This window comes from Dipodomys merriami, unplaced genomic scaffold, assembly GCF_024711535.1.
Source record: "Dipodomys merriami isolate MVZ:Mamm:240054 unplaced genomic scaffold, mDipMer1.0.p SCAF_11, whole genome shotgun sequence".
Classification (NCBI taxonomy): Eukaryota; Metazoa; Chordata; class Mammalia; order Rodentia; family Heteromyidae; genus Dipodomys; species Dipodomys merriami.
Genome location: NW_027202382.1, coordinates 2,961,503 through 2,975,993, shown reverse-complemented (window position 1 = coordinate 2,975,993; position 14,491 = coordinate 2,961,503). Strand labels below are relative to the sequence as shown.

Genomic DNA, 14,491 nt, shown 5'->3' with positions numbered 1-14,491 from the left:
AAGTACTATATTTGTGCCTGGGAATAGTATTTGAGAAAGGAGAACTTTATCACTCCTATCTAGTGGTGGTTTCTTAGTGGTGTTGGTCCATAGACTTGTTGGCTCTGTTTAATTTTTTTGAAACTTTATTAAAGGTTAAATATGTTTTTTGAAGATTAAAACGGTGTTGGTATTCAGTCCCATAAATGGACCAGCAATAATATACAGGATAAGGAAAGCAATAAGTTCAGCAAGGGCAGAAGCAGGAATAGGCTGGAGCATCATGGTGGGGAGCTCTGAGGAGCCATAGAAACAATTGGAATGATACATAGGGCTTTTTGCATTTGAGCGGTTTGTCCCTAGGCCTGGCACAAACCCAAGTGGACTTGAAGGAAGGGTTTGGTTGGTGTAGGAGATTTGGGTGGTCTAAATGGGCCTCATGGGCACTGCCTCAAGGCCAGGGTTCAGGGATCCAGTCTTCTGTGGCCTGCTTGGCCTGTCAGAGGTCTCAAAGACTGAAGTGAATGATAATGGGGTTCCGATTCCAATTGCTGTTACAGGATACTGACTTACTGTGTCTCTATTTCCTGGAGGTTGGGGTTTCTCTTTGGGTGAGGTCCAGAAGTACTTGCCGCAGTTGGATTCCCAGACACTTTCTGTAACCTGGCTCCTGATTGCAGCTGTATAGTGATGCTCCTAGGGTATGGCAAGCTCTTCAGGATAGAACTGTGGAAAGAGGCCACTCAACCACTGAGGCTAATGAACTACAGTGGCTGGCTGGATAGGTGTGAATTAAGTATTGGGTCAAATGCCAAGATGTTGCAGTAATGAATATGGGATTAGAGTTGCAAGGCTAGTAATGTTCCTGCTTAGCCCATCCAAAAGGTAGGTAATAGAAGGTGGCACCACTTGGCCAGACATGGACTGGCCACAGGGCCAAGGGAGGGCATCAGGTGAGAGTCACATGAGTCACATTGTCTTCTGAGCTTCTTTTAGTAGTACTCCCTGGGCCCAACCCAAGAGCGCTTTTCCTGCTTCATGTATGTAATGGAAAAACCTCATGTTCTCCTTCAAGGAAGCAGGCTTCGCTGGAATTTCTACAAGCAATCTTGAGTTCTGCTTCATTGAAGCCAGGTTGCTGCCATCTGTTTCTCTCCTTCCTTTCTGTAAACAGGGATTGCAACCATTGGGGCTACTTTGTATTTTGCTAAGTGGGTGTATGCGGTGAAAGGAAGTTCCTGAAGGTGATATCTGGGGACACAAAGTTTAACCTCAAGGTCCTGATCCCTGAAGTGTATACCATCATACCTGGCCAGAATAATTTTAAAGCCTCTGTTCAATGATGAAATTCTATGATCTGGACCCTGAGGACATTGTAATCATGTAGCTTTAGTTAATTGTTGTTTAAGTTGTATTCAAGTATTTGGGTGTTCATCAAACTTTATACTCTTTAAGAAATACTGTTGACTTAAATCTATACCAAGTAAAATGTTTATAATTGGGAGGCTGATACACAAATTGGGCTGGAATATTGCTCTAATTGCCACCATGCCTCCCTAGAATAAGCTGCCTTTCGATGACCGGGACGAATTGAGTGAAATCGGAACGGACAGATACGGGGCAGACAGTTTATTTACACTATTCAGATTCATTGTGTGAATGGACATTTTCCTTCTTATAACTTGAATTGTTGTCATTTTTCCTTTTAGCACTGCCTCTTTCCTGTTGCAACCCATTTCATCACCAGATAGAAGTAGTACAAAGGTATAGTCTAAAACACTTTTCACTTAATCCTGGCTAAACTAAACCGTATTATTAATTTTCTAATTAACAGCTTAGTTAAACTTGTTTTATTTTCATATTTCTGACTATTTATACATTTTATATTATCCTTACCTTAATTTTCTTTTGCTAAGTGGGAGTATTGGAATTGCTTTATTCCTCTAGTGAACATGTAATTATTAATAATAGTAATAAACTTTTTGCTGGGTGTGTGTTTCTGACTGAAATCCCATTGCCCAAGAGGTTGAGGAAGGGGGATTTTGAGTTTGAAGTAAGCTTGGTCTAAATAATAAAATATTGTTCCAATTTAAAAAAGTACTTTTTACCTGTGTCCTGCTAGTGAAGGAAATTTCAAGGTCAGTTATGATTATTAAGATTTTAACATTACATGTTTCTTTTTCTTCAGGATATAAAAATGAGAACTCCCAAAGAGAAAAATGAAACTCTTTCTAAGAATGTACCAGAATTTGAATTGGAAGTCTCCTCTGTATCAGACATTGTAAAAAATACAGATAATAGTCCATCTGAACAATCTCTGACAGCCAAAAATAGTGATCCATTCCAAAAAGAACAAGATCATCTGGTAGAAGAGGTCAGAAAAAGACTGTTAATATGTTATTACTCATTGTTGTTGGGCTCAGAAGTGAAATACACTTAATTACTGAGTAATCGATAATTTGAGGTAAAAGCAGCTGTGGATAATAAAAATCGTTATTAAAGCAAACTTAGACTTTGAAAAAAAAAAGTATGAATAGATTTCATATAAACTTGTTAACAGGGGCTGGGAAGATGGCTCAGTGGTAGAGCGCTTGCCTTGCATGCCTGAGGCCCTGGGTTCGATTCCTCAGCACCACATAAGCAAAAAGAAAAGCCCGAAGTGGCGCTGTGGCTCAAGGGGTAGAGCACTAGTCTTGAGCTGAAGAGCTGAGGGACAGCGCCCAAGCAGAGTCCAGGCCCCACGACCAGACCCAAAAAATAAAAAATAAACTTGTTAACATTACATCCAGAATTTAAAATCTACTTTCCATACTACAATTCTCAGTCAAAACTGTAACATTAATTATTACATAATTTTTTTGGTAAATATAACCAGTGATTATAGTTAAATATTTTGTCAATGCTTTGTGTTTGTTGCTTCCTTTTTTTAACATTAGCATAACATTCAGTATTACCACTGAGCATAGGTTGTTTTTGCTTCATAAATATTTTTAAATTAAATGCATTGCTATTAATGAACTTCATTTTTCCAGCTAGCCTTGTCCCTTAATGGTATTGACTGCATCCTCCTTTTACTGCTCAGTACTATGGAATTTACACAAACTTCTCAAGCTATTCAGTGACATTTTTATTACATATTCCACAATATACCTTAGCATTATTTGAATTTGGAGAAAATCAGTTTCTTTTTTTTTTTTTTTTTTTGTCGGTCGTGGGGCTTGAACTCTGGGCCTGGGCGCTGTCCCTCAGTTCTTGAGCTCAAGGTGAGCGCTCTCCCACTTGAGCTACAGCGCCACTTCCGGTTTTCTGGTGGTTTATTGGAGATAGGAGTCTCACGGTCTCTCCTGCCCGGGCTGGCTTTGAACCATAATCCTCAGATCTCAGCCTCCTGAGTAGCTAGGATTATAGGTGTGAGCCATCAGCGCCCGGCCTCAGTTTCTTTTTTTGTGTAGGTGTGCTGGTCCAGGAGCTTGAAGTTAGGGCCTGGATGCTGTCCCTGAGATTTTATGCTTAGGCTGGTGCTGTACCACTTGAACTCTAGCTCCACTTTCAGCTTTTAAGTGGTTAATTGGAAGTCTTACAGACTGAGGCTGGCTTCAAACCATGATTCTCAGATTTCAGTTTCCTAAGTAGCTAGAATTATAGGCATTGGGCCACTGGTTATATATTTTTTATTTCAGAATGATGTAAAGCATATTTGGGTTTATGCACATGAATCTAGGTTTTGGAGTTTCCTCCTTTATACTGACTGTGATTAAACTAAATGAGCATTGTTTACATGAAAGAGAACTAAATGCCGCTCATTTTTCTTGTTTGTAATATGCCGGTCAGTTGTATGGTTTCTTTTTTTTTTTTTTTTGGTCGATTGTGGGGGCTTGAACTCTGGGTCTGGGCACTGTCCCTCAGCTTTTCAGCTCAAGGCGAGCAGGCGCTCTACCACTTGAGCTACAGCGCCACTTCCGGCTTTTTCTGCTTATGTGGTGCTGAGGAATTGAAACCGGGCTCATGCATGCGAGGCACGCACTCTACCACTGAGCCAACTTCCCAGCCCAGTTGTAGGGTTTCTAAATACTTCTGAGTCTCCAAAGTCCTAATATCTTTATTGACCACATTACAGAAAAGATGTCTTTTTTTCCCCCCCCTAACTGTGGAAAGCAAGTTACATTTTCTAGTTGGTAGGGTTTAAATTAGTAGAACATGATAGGAGAGAAGAGGAACATCCTACTATCTCATAAAACAAAGTAAAGTGAAATTACATTTTATTAATGTGTTTAAAATGGGGCATTTATTCCAAGTCTTTCCATTTCCTAAGAGGCAATGTCATTCTTTCTGACAGAGGCATAGAATTCCATTGTGTGTATATATATATATCACATTTTCTTGATCCATTCATCTACTGAGGAGTATCTGAGTTGGTTCCATATCTTAGCAATGGTAAATAATTCTGCGATAAACATGGTTGTGCTGGTAGCTTTGGTATGACCTTGTTTGTGATCATTTGTGTAAATGCCCAAAAGTGGGACTGCTGGGTCATAGGGGAGCTCTATGTGGAGTCTTTTGAGGAACCTCTATACTGCTTTCCAGAGTGGTTGAACAACTTTACATTCCCACCAACAATGCAGTAGGGTTCCCTTTTGGCCACATCCCCTCCAGCATCTGTTATTAGATTTCTTGATTATAGCCATTCTAACTGGGGTGAGGTGGAATCTCAGCATTGTCTTGATTTGCATTTCTTTTATGGCTAGGGAGGTTGAGCATTTCTTCATGTGTCTATTGGCCATTCTTTTTTTTTTTTTTTTTTTTTTTTTTTTTGTCGGTCATGGGGCTTGAACTCTGGGCCTGAGCGCTGTCCCTCAGCTCTTCAGCTCAAGGCGAGCACTCTACCACTTGAGCTACAGCGCCACTTCCGGTTTTCTGGTGGTTTTATTGGAGATAGGAGTCTCACGGTCTCTCCTGCCCGGGCTGGCTTTGAACCGCGATCCTCAGATCTCAGCCTCCTGAGTAGCTAGGATTACAGGCGTGAGCCACCAGCGCCCGGCCTATTGGCCATTCTTATTTCCTCTTCAGAGAAGTCTCTCTCTTAAGTCTTTAGCCCATTTGTTAATCGGGCAGTTGTTTCTTTGAGGATTTGTTGTTGGGGATTTAATTTTTTGAGTTCCAAGTATATTTTAAATATGAGGCCCTTGTCCATTCATTGTATGGCTAGTGAAGATCTTCTCCCAGCTGTGGGCTTTCTGGCTAGCTAAGTCCTTTGCCATGCAGAAGCTCTACAGTTTCATGCAATCCAGTTTGTCCAATCTTTCTTTGATTAGTTGTGCTTCTAGGTCTCTATTCAGAAAATTTCAGCCTGTGCCAAGGAGCCCTAGAGTTTCTCCTATTCCTTCCTGTAATGTTTTCATGGAGTCTGCTTTTATTTTGAGGTCTTTGATCCATTTGGAGTTGATTCTGGTGCAGGGTGATATATACGGATCTAGTTTTAGTTTTCTGCAAGTGTTTAACCAATTTTGCCAGCACCATTTACTGAAAAGGCTGTCTTCTTTTCTTTTCTTTTCTTTTCTTTTCTTTTCTTTTCTTTTCTTTTCTTGTAGGTCGTGGGGCTTGAACTCTGGGCTTCGGCACTGTCCGTGCACTCTTCAGCTCAAGGCGAGCACTCTATCACTTGAGCCACAGAACCACTTCTGGTTTTCTAGTGATTTATTGGAGATAAGAGTCTCACGAAGTTTCCTGCCCAGGCTAGCTTTGAACCATGATCCTCAGGTCTCAGCCCCCTGAGTAGCTAGGATTACAGGCGTGAGCCACCTGCGCCCAGCTATCCATTCTATTTATTTAGCTCCCTTGTCAAAGATTAGGTGTCTATGGGTTTCTGGGTATCTTTCGGGTCTTCAGTCCTATTCCATTGGTCCTCAGGTCTGTTCTTGTGCCAGTACCAAGCTGTTTTGGTTACTATGGCTTTGTAGTAGAGTTTGAAGTTTGGAGTTGATATTCCTCCAGCACTGTTCTTTCTACTAAGGATTGTTTTTGCTATTCAGGGTCTTTTATTGTTTCATATGAAATTTTGGATTGCTTCTATTTCATTGAAGAATAAGGTTGGAATGTTGATAAGGTATGGAATTGAATTTGTAGCTAGCCTTTGGTAGTGTTGCCATTTTCACCATGTTAATCCTCCCAATCTAGGAGCATGGAAGCTTTTTTCCACTTGCTTAGTTCTCCTTTGATTTCCATTTTCAGGTTTTGAAGGTTTTCGTCATACAGGTCCTTCACCTCTTGTTAACTCCCAAGTATTTTATTTTTTGTGGGGCTGTTACAAAAGGGTTTTCTTTCCTAATTTCAGCCGTGCTCTTCTTATTATTGGCATACAGGAAAGCCATTGATTTCTGAGGGTTAATTTTGTACGCTGCTACTTTGCCAAAGTTTCCCATCAGCTCAAGTAACTTGGAAAAAATCATATTAAGTGAAGTAATGCAGGCCTAAAGAAACATGGATCCCATGGTTTCCCTTGTTTGCAGTGACTAGTAAGTACATGTCTAGGACAAGCAGAGTAGGTCAAAAGCTTTGTACATACAACCACATGAGATAATGTACCCCAAGACAGGGACACAAGTTTTTTTTTTTTCTCTTCTAGTGTTTTTAATGTACTTACAATACACTATGTGATTCTTTTATTTCTATTGTATGTTCTCTTCCCATGGTATAACCCCTGTTTTCACTGGATTTGATGCTGCTGTTCTGTACCTTTTTGTAATTTGGGGAGGGGAAGGGATATTTCAGAATGTTTAAATGGGGATGCAGGCTGATCCATTGTGACAATGAGATGTACAGGACACTATATTGAAAACAAACTTTACAATGTCAGGGTTGGGTGGTGCAGGAGGAGTTGGGGAGGTGGGGAGGGAAGTGATGGTAGGGGGAAAATACAGGAGGAGGTAACAATGCTCGCTATGAAATGTACTCATTACCCTACTCAAGTAACTATAACTCCTCTGTACAACATTTTTATAATAATGAAAAAAAGTTAAAAAAGATGGGGCATTTAGTGTTTAGTTCTAAGAAACTTTGTGCTTTCTTGGGCCAGTTTGATTATGGCTTTAGGAAGTTTATTTTTTTAATCTCAAGGGGCAGAGATTTTAATTTGTTATTTTTTTCTACTTTTACTGATACAGTACTTAGTTAATAGTGCTATTTTTCATATCACATATTTTTTTTCTTTTTGAATGTATTCCTATTCCTTGTTCACTGTGTCACATAATGAGGTTTTTTGGTAAAGAAATATATCAGAATGTATTCTGTTAATAGAGATGTTATTCTGAAAATGTACTATAAAATTAATCTGCTTGCTTAAAAGTTATCATTTTAACCGGGCACTAGTGGTGCCTGTAATCTTAGTTACTCAGGAGGCTGAGAGCTGCGGATTGTGGTTCAAAGCCAGCCCAGGCAGGACAAGTCTGTGAGATTTTTACCTCCAATTAACCACCAGAAAACCAGATTTGGAGCTGTGGCTCAAAAGTGGTAGAACGGTAGCCTTGAGCTAAAAGAGCTCAAAAGTCACTTTAGTGGAAATAGATAAAACCCAGAGGTATGGCAGATAGCTTAGATCACTTTAGGAAGTACACCTGAATCTTTCCAAGTATAAAGATTCTTAACCATTATTATTTTTTTGCTGGTCCTGAGGTTTGAACTCTGGGCCTGGGCACTGTACTGTTCTCTGTCACTTGAGCCATTGTGCCACTTCTGGCTTTTTTGAGTAGTTTGTTAGAAGAGTCTCATAGGGTTTCCTGCTTAGGCTGGCTTCGAACTGTGATCCTCGGATCTCACCTTCCTGAGTAGTTAGGATTACAGGCATGAGCCACAGGGGTGTCGCTTATCTGTTATGTTCTTTATCATGGACTATCCATTTAAGATAAAATAGAAAATAGTTTTTTGTTACATTTTACTTTACAGGATTACATCTAGATATAAATAGCTCCCTGCTATTAGAGGATCTGCTATAAAGATCATATTCTTAATAGTTTTGTTATATTCTACCAGTTGGCTTGTTAATTTTTCCTTTTTTTTTCTGTTTCAGGTTGCCAGGGTAGTTTTATCTGATTCACCACAGCTTTCAGAAGGAAAAGAAATAAAATTAGAGGAACTAATTGACTCTCTAGTTTCTAACCCCTTCTTAACAAGAAATCAAATTCCCCGAACTCCAGAAAACTTGAGTAAGTTAATAATCTTCCCTATCTTGTTTCCTCTTCCTTAGAAATTACCACACTATTAGATCTATGTGTCAGATCTTTTGGAACTTTTTTAAAAAATTTTTTGAGTCATGCCACTTCTAGCTTTTTGCTGGTTAATTGGATATCAGAGTCTCAGAGATTTGTCTGCCTGGGCTGATTCCAAACTGCAATTTTCATTTTTCAGTGTTTTGATCACTTAAGTTTGTCTGACTGTCTGGTCTTGTCTGTGGTTTGCCTGGAGGTTGTATTCTTCCAGTTACTAACTAGAAGTATTAGTGAGAAATTATGTGTGCATAGATATTTATTCTTCTGCAAATAGTGTGCAATGTATTTTTTCCTCTATGACCAAGAGTTCATATAGGCAATATCCTGATATTGGTTTCCTTGTGTAATCAGTATAGATTGAACTTTTCTCTTTTACTACTGTTTTACTTCAGGCTAAAATAAGCAAGTCTAGATTAGCTGTCAGCAAACTATATCATGTGAGCTAAAACTACTCCTGCTTGTGTTGTCAATAAAATAACACTGAACACAACCTTGTTAATAGATGACATTGTTTCTAGCTATTTTCAAGCTATAATGGCAGAGTTGAATAGTTGTAACAGATAAGTGGCTGCAAAGTTTCCTAAGTTGACAAGAAAATGTTTTATTTACTTATTTATTTTTTGTTGGTTGTTGGGTTTGAACTTGGGGCCTGGGTGCCATCCCTGAGTGCTTTTGCTTAAGGCTACCACTTTGAGCCACAGCACCACTTCCAATCTTTCTTAGATTTGTGCTGGTGGTGGTGGTCCTTGAATTCAGATCCTGGGTGCTCTCCTGCAGCCTTTTTGTTCAAGACTGGCATTCTACCACTCAAGCCACAGCTCTGCTTTGGCTTTTTGCTGGGTAATTGGAGTTTCATGGAATTTCCTGTCCTGGTTGGCTTTGAATGGTGATCCTCAGATTTCAGTTTTCTGAGTAGCTAGGATTATATGTGTGAGCTACTTGGCACCTAACCAAAAATGTCTTTTTAGTGTATATAACTTGTATTTGTGAAAGTATATATAAACTTTAGGAACAGTTTTTGTTATATGCCTTTACCTTTATTTGATAATTGAGGTGGAGTTTTCTGATGTTGAGGTTTGTTATATTGTGGAACATTGTATTTATGTGGCTTTACTTTCACTATTAGAAATAAAATGTCTTATCATGTTTAATTTCCATGGAGATATTAGTAATTTTTTTTTTCTTTTTAATTAGTAACTGAAATTAGGAGCTCATGGAGAAAAGCTATTGAAGTTGAAGATAACAGAAGTGCACAACCAGTTCAGATGGATAATGAACATACAGAAGTATTGTCAGACTCTTCACCTGCATTGTGTAATCAAAGGGAATTTAGCATGGACATTTTTTTCTCAGATTTTGACCAATCTCATTTTCCTGAAGAGGAAGTTGTTTCAGATTGCCTCAGGAGCATGCCTCAAACACATGTGACCAGTCATATAGGTGAACCCTCAACAGAAGATCAGTCAGATTTGCTAAATAAGAAAATAATTTATAAGCAAGATTTAGAGAATACAGCTTTACTAACCAAGGTCTTAGAAACTAGCCAAACACAGACGTTCTCCCCTGGTGTAGGCAGTAGAGAAACTAGCCAAACAGAGACACTCTCCCCTGTTATAGGCAGTAAAACAGATAGGAGGTATGGGAGTAAAGGGGGACATATTAAAATATTAGATCACTCACAAGCTTCTTATATTGAACCTTCTGTGCATAAAACTATGCCATGGAACTCTTTTCAGATATCAAGTCGAGTTAATTCTAAAAGTCTTCAGGATACCGACTATAGCATTTTAAATGAGACTCTTCCAGAAGTTGGTCGCCTAAGTCTTAACAGCTCTAGGAGTTCTGAGATCAATTTTAAGCTGGAACCAGATAGTCCTGTGTACAGTGGCATTTTACCAGATACTGTGAAAAGACAGACTACTCCCAGTGGCAATTTACCAGATATTGTGGGGAAAAGACAGACTACTCCAGAATCAGATTTCAATTTACAGACTATTCGAAGTAAATTTGAGGTTCTGAAGAAATCTCTTTCCAAAATAAGAGAAGACTCTCACCTCTCTAATCCTGAAACACTTGAAAGACACAAACTAGAATTGTTCCCTGTATCAAAAGACATACAAGCAGATAATATGCTAAACTCTTTGGATACTCATCATTTGCTAACTGACTGTACAAAGCCATCTTTATCTATGTCTTTTGATGAAAGAAAGCAGTCTCTATCACCAGAAGCTTTTTCTGGTGGAGGAAAAGTTGAGGAACACAGTACCATTTAGTCTTGGATAACTTCTAATTTAAAGGTAAGATTTAACTAGCCCTCTACATATTCACTTGTTGAAATTTTTTCTAACCTCTTTGTGCTGGAGGTTAGTACTCTACCACTTGAGCCACAGTGCCACTTCCAGTTTTTGAGTGGTTAATTGGAGATAAGAGTCTCATGGAGACTTTTCTGCCCGGGCTAGCTTCGAACCACCATCTTCAGATCTCAGCCTCCTGAATAGCTAGGATTACAGGTGTAAGTCACCAGTGCTTGGCTATCTAAAGAAAGAAAAAAATTTTTTAAGTCAGTGTTTCACTCTATAATTCAGACTCTATAATATAAACTTGGCTGTTCTCAACTCTCAGTCATCTTGCCTCAACCTTTAGCTTGCTGAATTCTCATAATGTAACACAGACAGGAAGGTCATAATTTGAGGCCAGCTCAGGTAGTTAGTATAAGATCCTATCTGAAAAACAAATTAATAAAGCCAAAGGATTAAATCTGGAGATATGGCTCTAGTAGTAGAGCACCTGCTTGGCAATGAGACCCTGATTCAAACAGCAGGACTACCAAAAACAAAAACAAAATCTGTTGGCATGATCTTGTTGCTGGTTTTTGTTTTCTTTTGGGTATACTAAGAATTGAATTTGGGTACTTTACTGCCTGAACTGCTTCCAGTCCATGATCTGGGTTGTTACTGTGACAAAACATATTCCTTATTCCTTCAAAGGTGAGATGCTTGAACCTTCATTTTATGGTTACTGTCAGAATATGTGTGTGTAGTTTACAATTGCTTTGAGCCAGAAGCAGAAACAAAAAACAATCCCAAACCCCCAAACTTAACTGCTTTTGTAGTGTAAACTACTGAAAGTAGATCATATCAGAATCTTTTTGTCTAATGGAAAGTGATTTTAAAAAATTGAGAAACAGGGCTGGGAAGGTGGCTCAGTGGTAGAGCACTTGCCTTGCATGCCTGAGGCCGTGGGTTAGATTCCTCAGTACCACATAAGCAAAAAGAAAAAAGCCGGAAGTGGTGCTGTGGCTCAAGTGGTAGAGCGCTAGCCTTGAGCTGAAGAGCTGAGGGACAGCGCCCAGGCCCAGAGTTCAGGCCCCACGACCCCCCCCCCAAAAAAAAAAAAATAGAGAAAAATAGCCGGGTACCAGTGGCTCACGCCTGGAATCCTAGCTACTCAGGAGTCTGAGATCTGAGGATCATGGTTCAAAGCCAGCCCAGGCAGGAAGGAAAGTCTGTGAAAATCTTCAATAAACCACTAGAAAACCGGAAGTGGCGCTGTGGCTCAAGTGGTAGAGCACTCGCCTTGAGCTGAAGAGTGCAGGGACAGCGCCCAAGTCCAGAGTTCAAGCCCCACGACCGACCTCACCCCCCAAAAAATTGAGAAACACAGGGTTGGGCTAGCTACTGGGAGGTAGAGATTGGGAAGATCATGTTGATTAAGGCCAGTCTGGGCAAAAATGAGGCCAGCCAGTTCTCAACAAAATAAGCCAGGTGTAGTTGGGATCATGTTTTTTATTTTCAGGGCTGAGGACCGAACCCAGGGCCTTGCATGCCGGATGGGCGCCCTTCCGCTGGGCTAAACCCCCCAGCCCTGGGACCATATTTTTAATCCTGTTACCTGGGAGGCATAGATCAGAGTATCACAGTCTGTGGCTGGGGCCACTACCAAAATGCATGAGATTCCATCAAAAAAGTAAAAAAGAAAATTGATAAACACTGCTTCCGTGTGTGTGTGTGTGTGTGTGTGTGTGTGTGTGTGTGTGTGTGTGTGTGTGTGTGTGTGTGTGTAAAAGTAAAAAAGAAAATTGATAAACATTGCGCGCGCGAGTGTGTGTGTGTGTGTGTTTAAACTCAGAGTTAAGGCTCTCTGTCCCTGAGCTTTTTTTTTCTTTTTCTTTCTTTCTTTCTTTTTTTTTTTTACAGGTGTGAGCCACCTGTACCCCCTTCCCCCACTACTTTAGCATTTTTGTGGTAGTATATCTGGGATTTGCTTTGAGGTCTATTTGGTGATGGAAATGGGGAGTAGAAACAATGCAAGGTGGGTCAGTGTATTCGTTTCTTAGGTTGTCATAACAAAATAGAACCAACAGATATATTGAAATTTATTGTCTGTGGGTGCTTGTTGCTCACACCTTTTTCAATTCAGGAGACTGAGGATTGTGGTTCAAAGCCAGCCTGGGTAGGAAAGTCTGTGAGACTTTTTTTTTGCCAGTCATGGGGCCTGAACTCTGGGCCTGGGCACTGTCCCTCAACTCTTCAGCTCAAGGCTAACGCTCTACCACTTGAGCCACAGCACCACTTCCAGCTTTTTTTGCTTATGTGGTACTGAGGAATCGAACCCAGGCTCTCATGCATGCAAGCCAAGCACTTTACCACTGAGTTACCTTCCCAGCCCCGTTTGTGAGACTCTTTTTTTTCCAATTAATAACCAAAAAGTTAGAAACATGTCTGTGGCTCAAGTGGGAGAACACCAGCCTTGAAGAAAAAGCTAAGGGGCAGCGCCTAGGGGTGGAGTTTAAGCCCTAGTATTGGCACCAGAGAAAAAAGTTCTAAAGACTAGAAATGCAAAATTGAGGTATTGGCTGGTTCACATCCACTCTGAAACCACTAGTGGATCCTTCTTTGCTCCTTCCAGCCTCTGGGAGACCCTAAGTTTAGTCTTTGTGTTTATCTTCACATGAATTTTTTTCCCTGTCTATTGGTCCTAGGGCTTGAACTCAGGGCCTGGGTACTGTCACAGAGCTCTTTTTTGTTCAAGAATAGTGCTCTACCATTTGAGCCTTAGTGATACTTGTGGTTTCTGGTAGTTAATTAGAGCTAAGAGTCTTGTGGACTTTCCTGCCTGGGCTGGCATTGAACCACGGTTCTCAGATCTCAGCTTCTTCAGTAGCTAGGATTACAAGTTTGAGTCACTGACACCCGGCTTTGTCTCTTCTTATAAGGATACTTGTTAATACTAGCTAATTAAGGGCCTACCCTACCTCAGTGATAAACTAACTGTAGCTGATTATTTCTCTTTGGCTATCTAAATAATGTTATATTCTGAGGTACTAGGGTTAGAATTCAAAACATACCTTTAAGGAAGACACAGTTCAGCCTATGACAGTATTATCAAAACAAGTGGCATATACATTAAATTAGAATTTTTTTCACTTTTATGTTTGAACATCCTTATGAGTTTAAATAACTCATTAGGACAGATTTGGATTTGTTAATTCAGACTCATTCCATATCATTTTGATTTACCCATGATAATTAGATGCTGGTATTTTTAAAAGTTGTCTGAATAAGAGGTACTTATGTGAGAAAACTTGAAAAAAAGTTTTAGAGTAATTGCAATGTAAACCTTTTTTAAATTAAGGAATCTGCTACTATGAATCTTTGCTAGTTTTCTTTGTAATGTTTATTCCTTCCTTTTTACAGAAAATACTTTGAATAAGAGCCTTGATGCAAAAGAATTTGACTTGAAGCAGTAACCAGTTAATTTTATGATGTACTTCCATTGATATACTTCCATGTCACAGATTTATAACTTAAGTATGTCCTAGAAGTTTCACACACCATATTCAAGGTCTAAAAATCCTAACTACCTCTTGTTTGGATTTTTCTGTGGAGAGAGATGATGTAGTTGAATTGTCAGGTATTTGCAAAGGAACATCAAATTATGGGAAGCCATTTTGATTTTTTAAATAATCTGTAAGCCTTAGTGACAAAAGTGGTAGCTTATTAGGATCCAGTTAGTGAACATAAGGATAAGAGTTTTTAATGTATTTTCACTAAGTGGTTAACCTTAGTCAATACCTTTATCTTTCATTTTAAAGAAATAAACCACTTTTGGATCTGTATGGGACATTCTAGTATTAACCAAATAAGGTGAGATTAGTAGTACCTTGGGAAGGTCTACACAGGCTTAATGATTATTCAAGTCCATTGATCCTGAGAAATGTTTGATGGAATAAAATGTGAGTGATAAGTGAT

The 14,491-nt window shown here is 39.5% G+C and overlaps 1 protein-coding gene and 1 non-coding gene across 2 annotated transcripts in view; both read left to right on the top strand.

Moving 5' to 3' along the window:
* The window catches only part of Haus6 (HAUS augmin like complex subunit 6), a 43,989-nt gene extending 30,063 nt beyond the window's left edge, over positions 1-13,926 (top strand). The window contains 5 exon segments of the mRNA XM_070007870.1: positions 1,689-1,743; positions 2,168-2,353; positions 8,042-8,177; positions 9,435-10,461; positions 10,463-13,926. Coding sequence (XP_069863971.1) covers positions 1,689-1,743; positions 2,168-2,353; positions 8,042-8,177; positions 9,435-10,461; positions 10,463-10,523 — 1,465 coding nt within the window. The 3' untranslated portion in view covers positions 10,524-13,926.
* LOC138822426 (small Cajal body-specific RNA 8) lies at positions 1,479-1,609 on the top strand. Its single transcript, XR_011370452.1, has one exon. It is a non-coding gene; the product is annotated as a small Cajal body-specific RNA 8 (non-coding RNA).
* Positions 13,927-14,491: the final 565 nt, after the last annotated feature.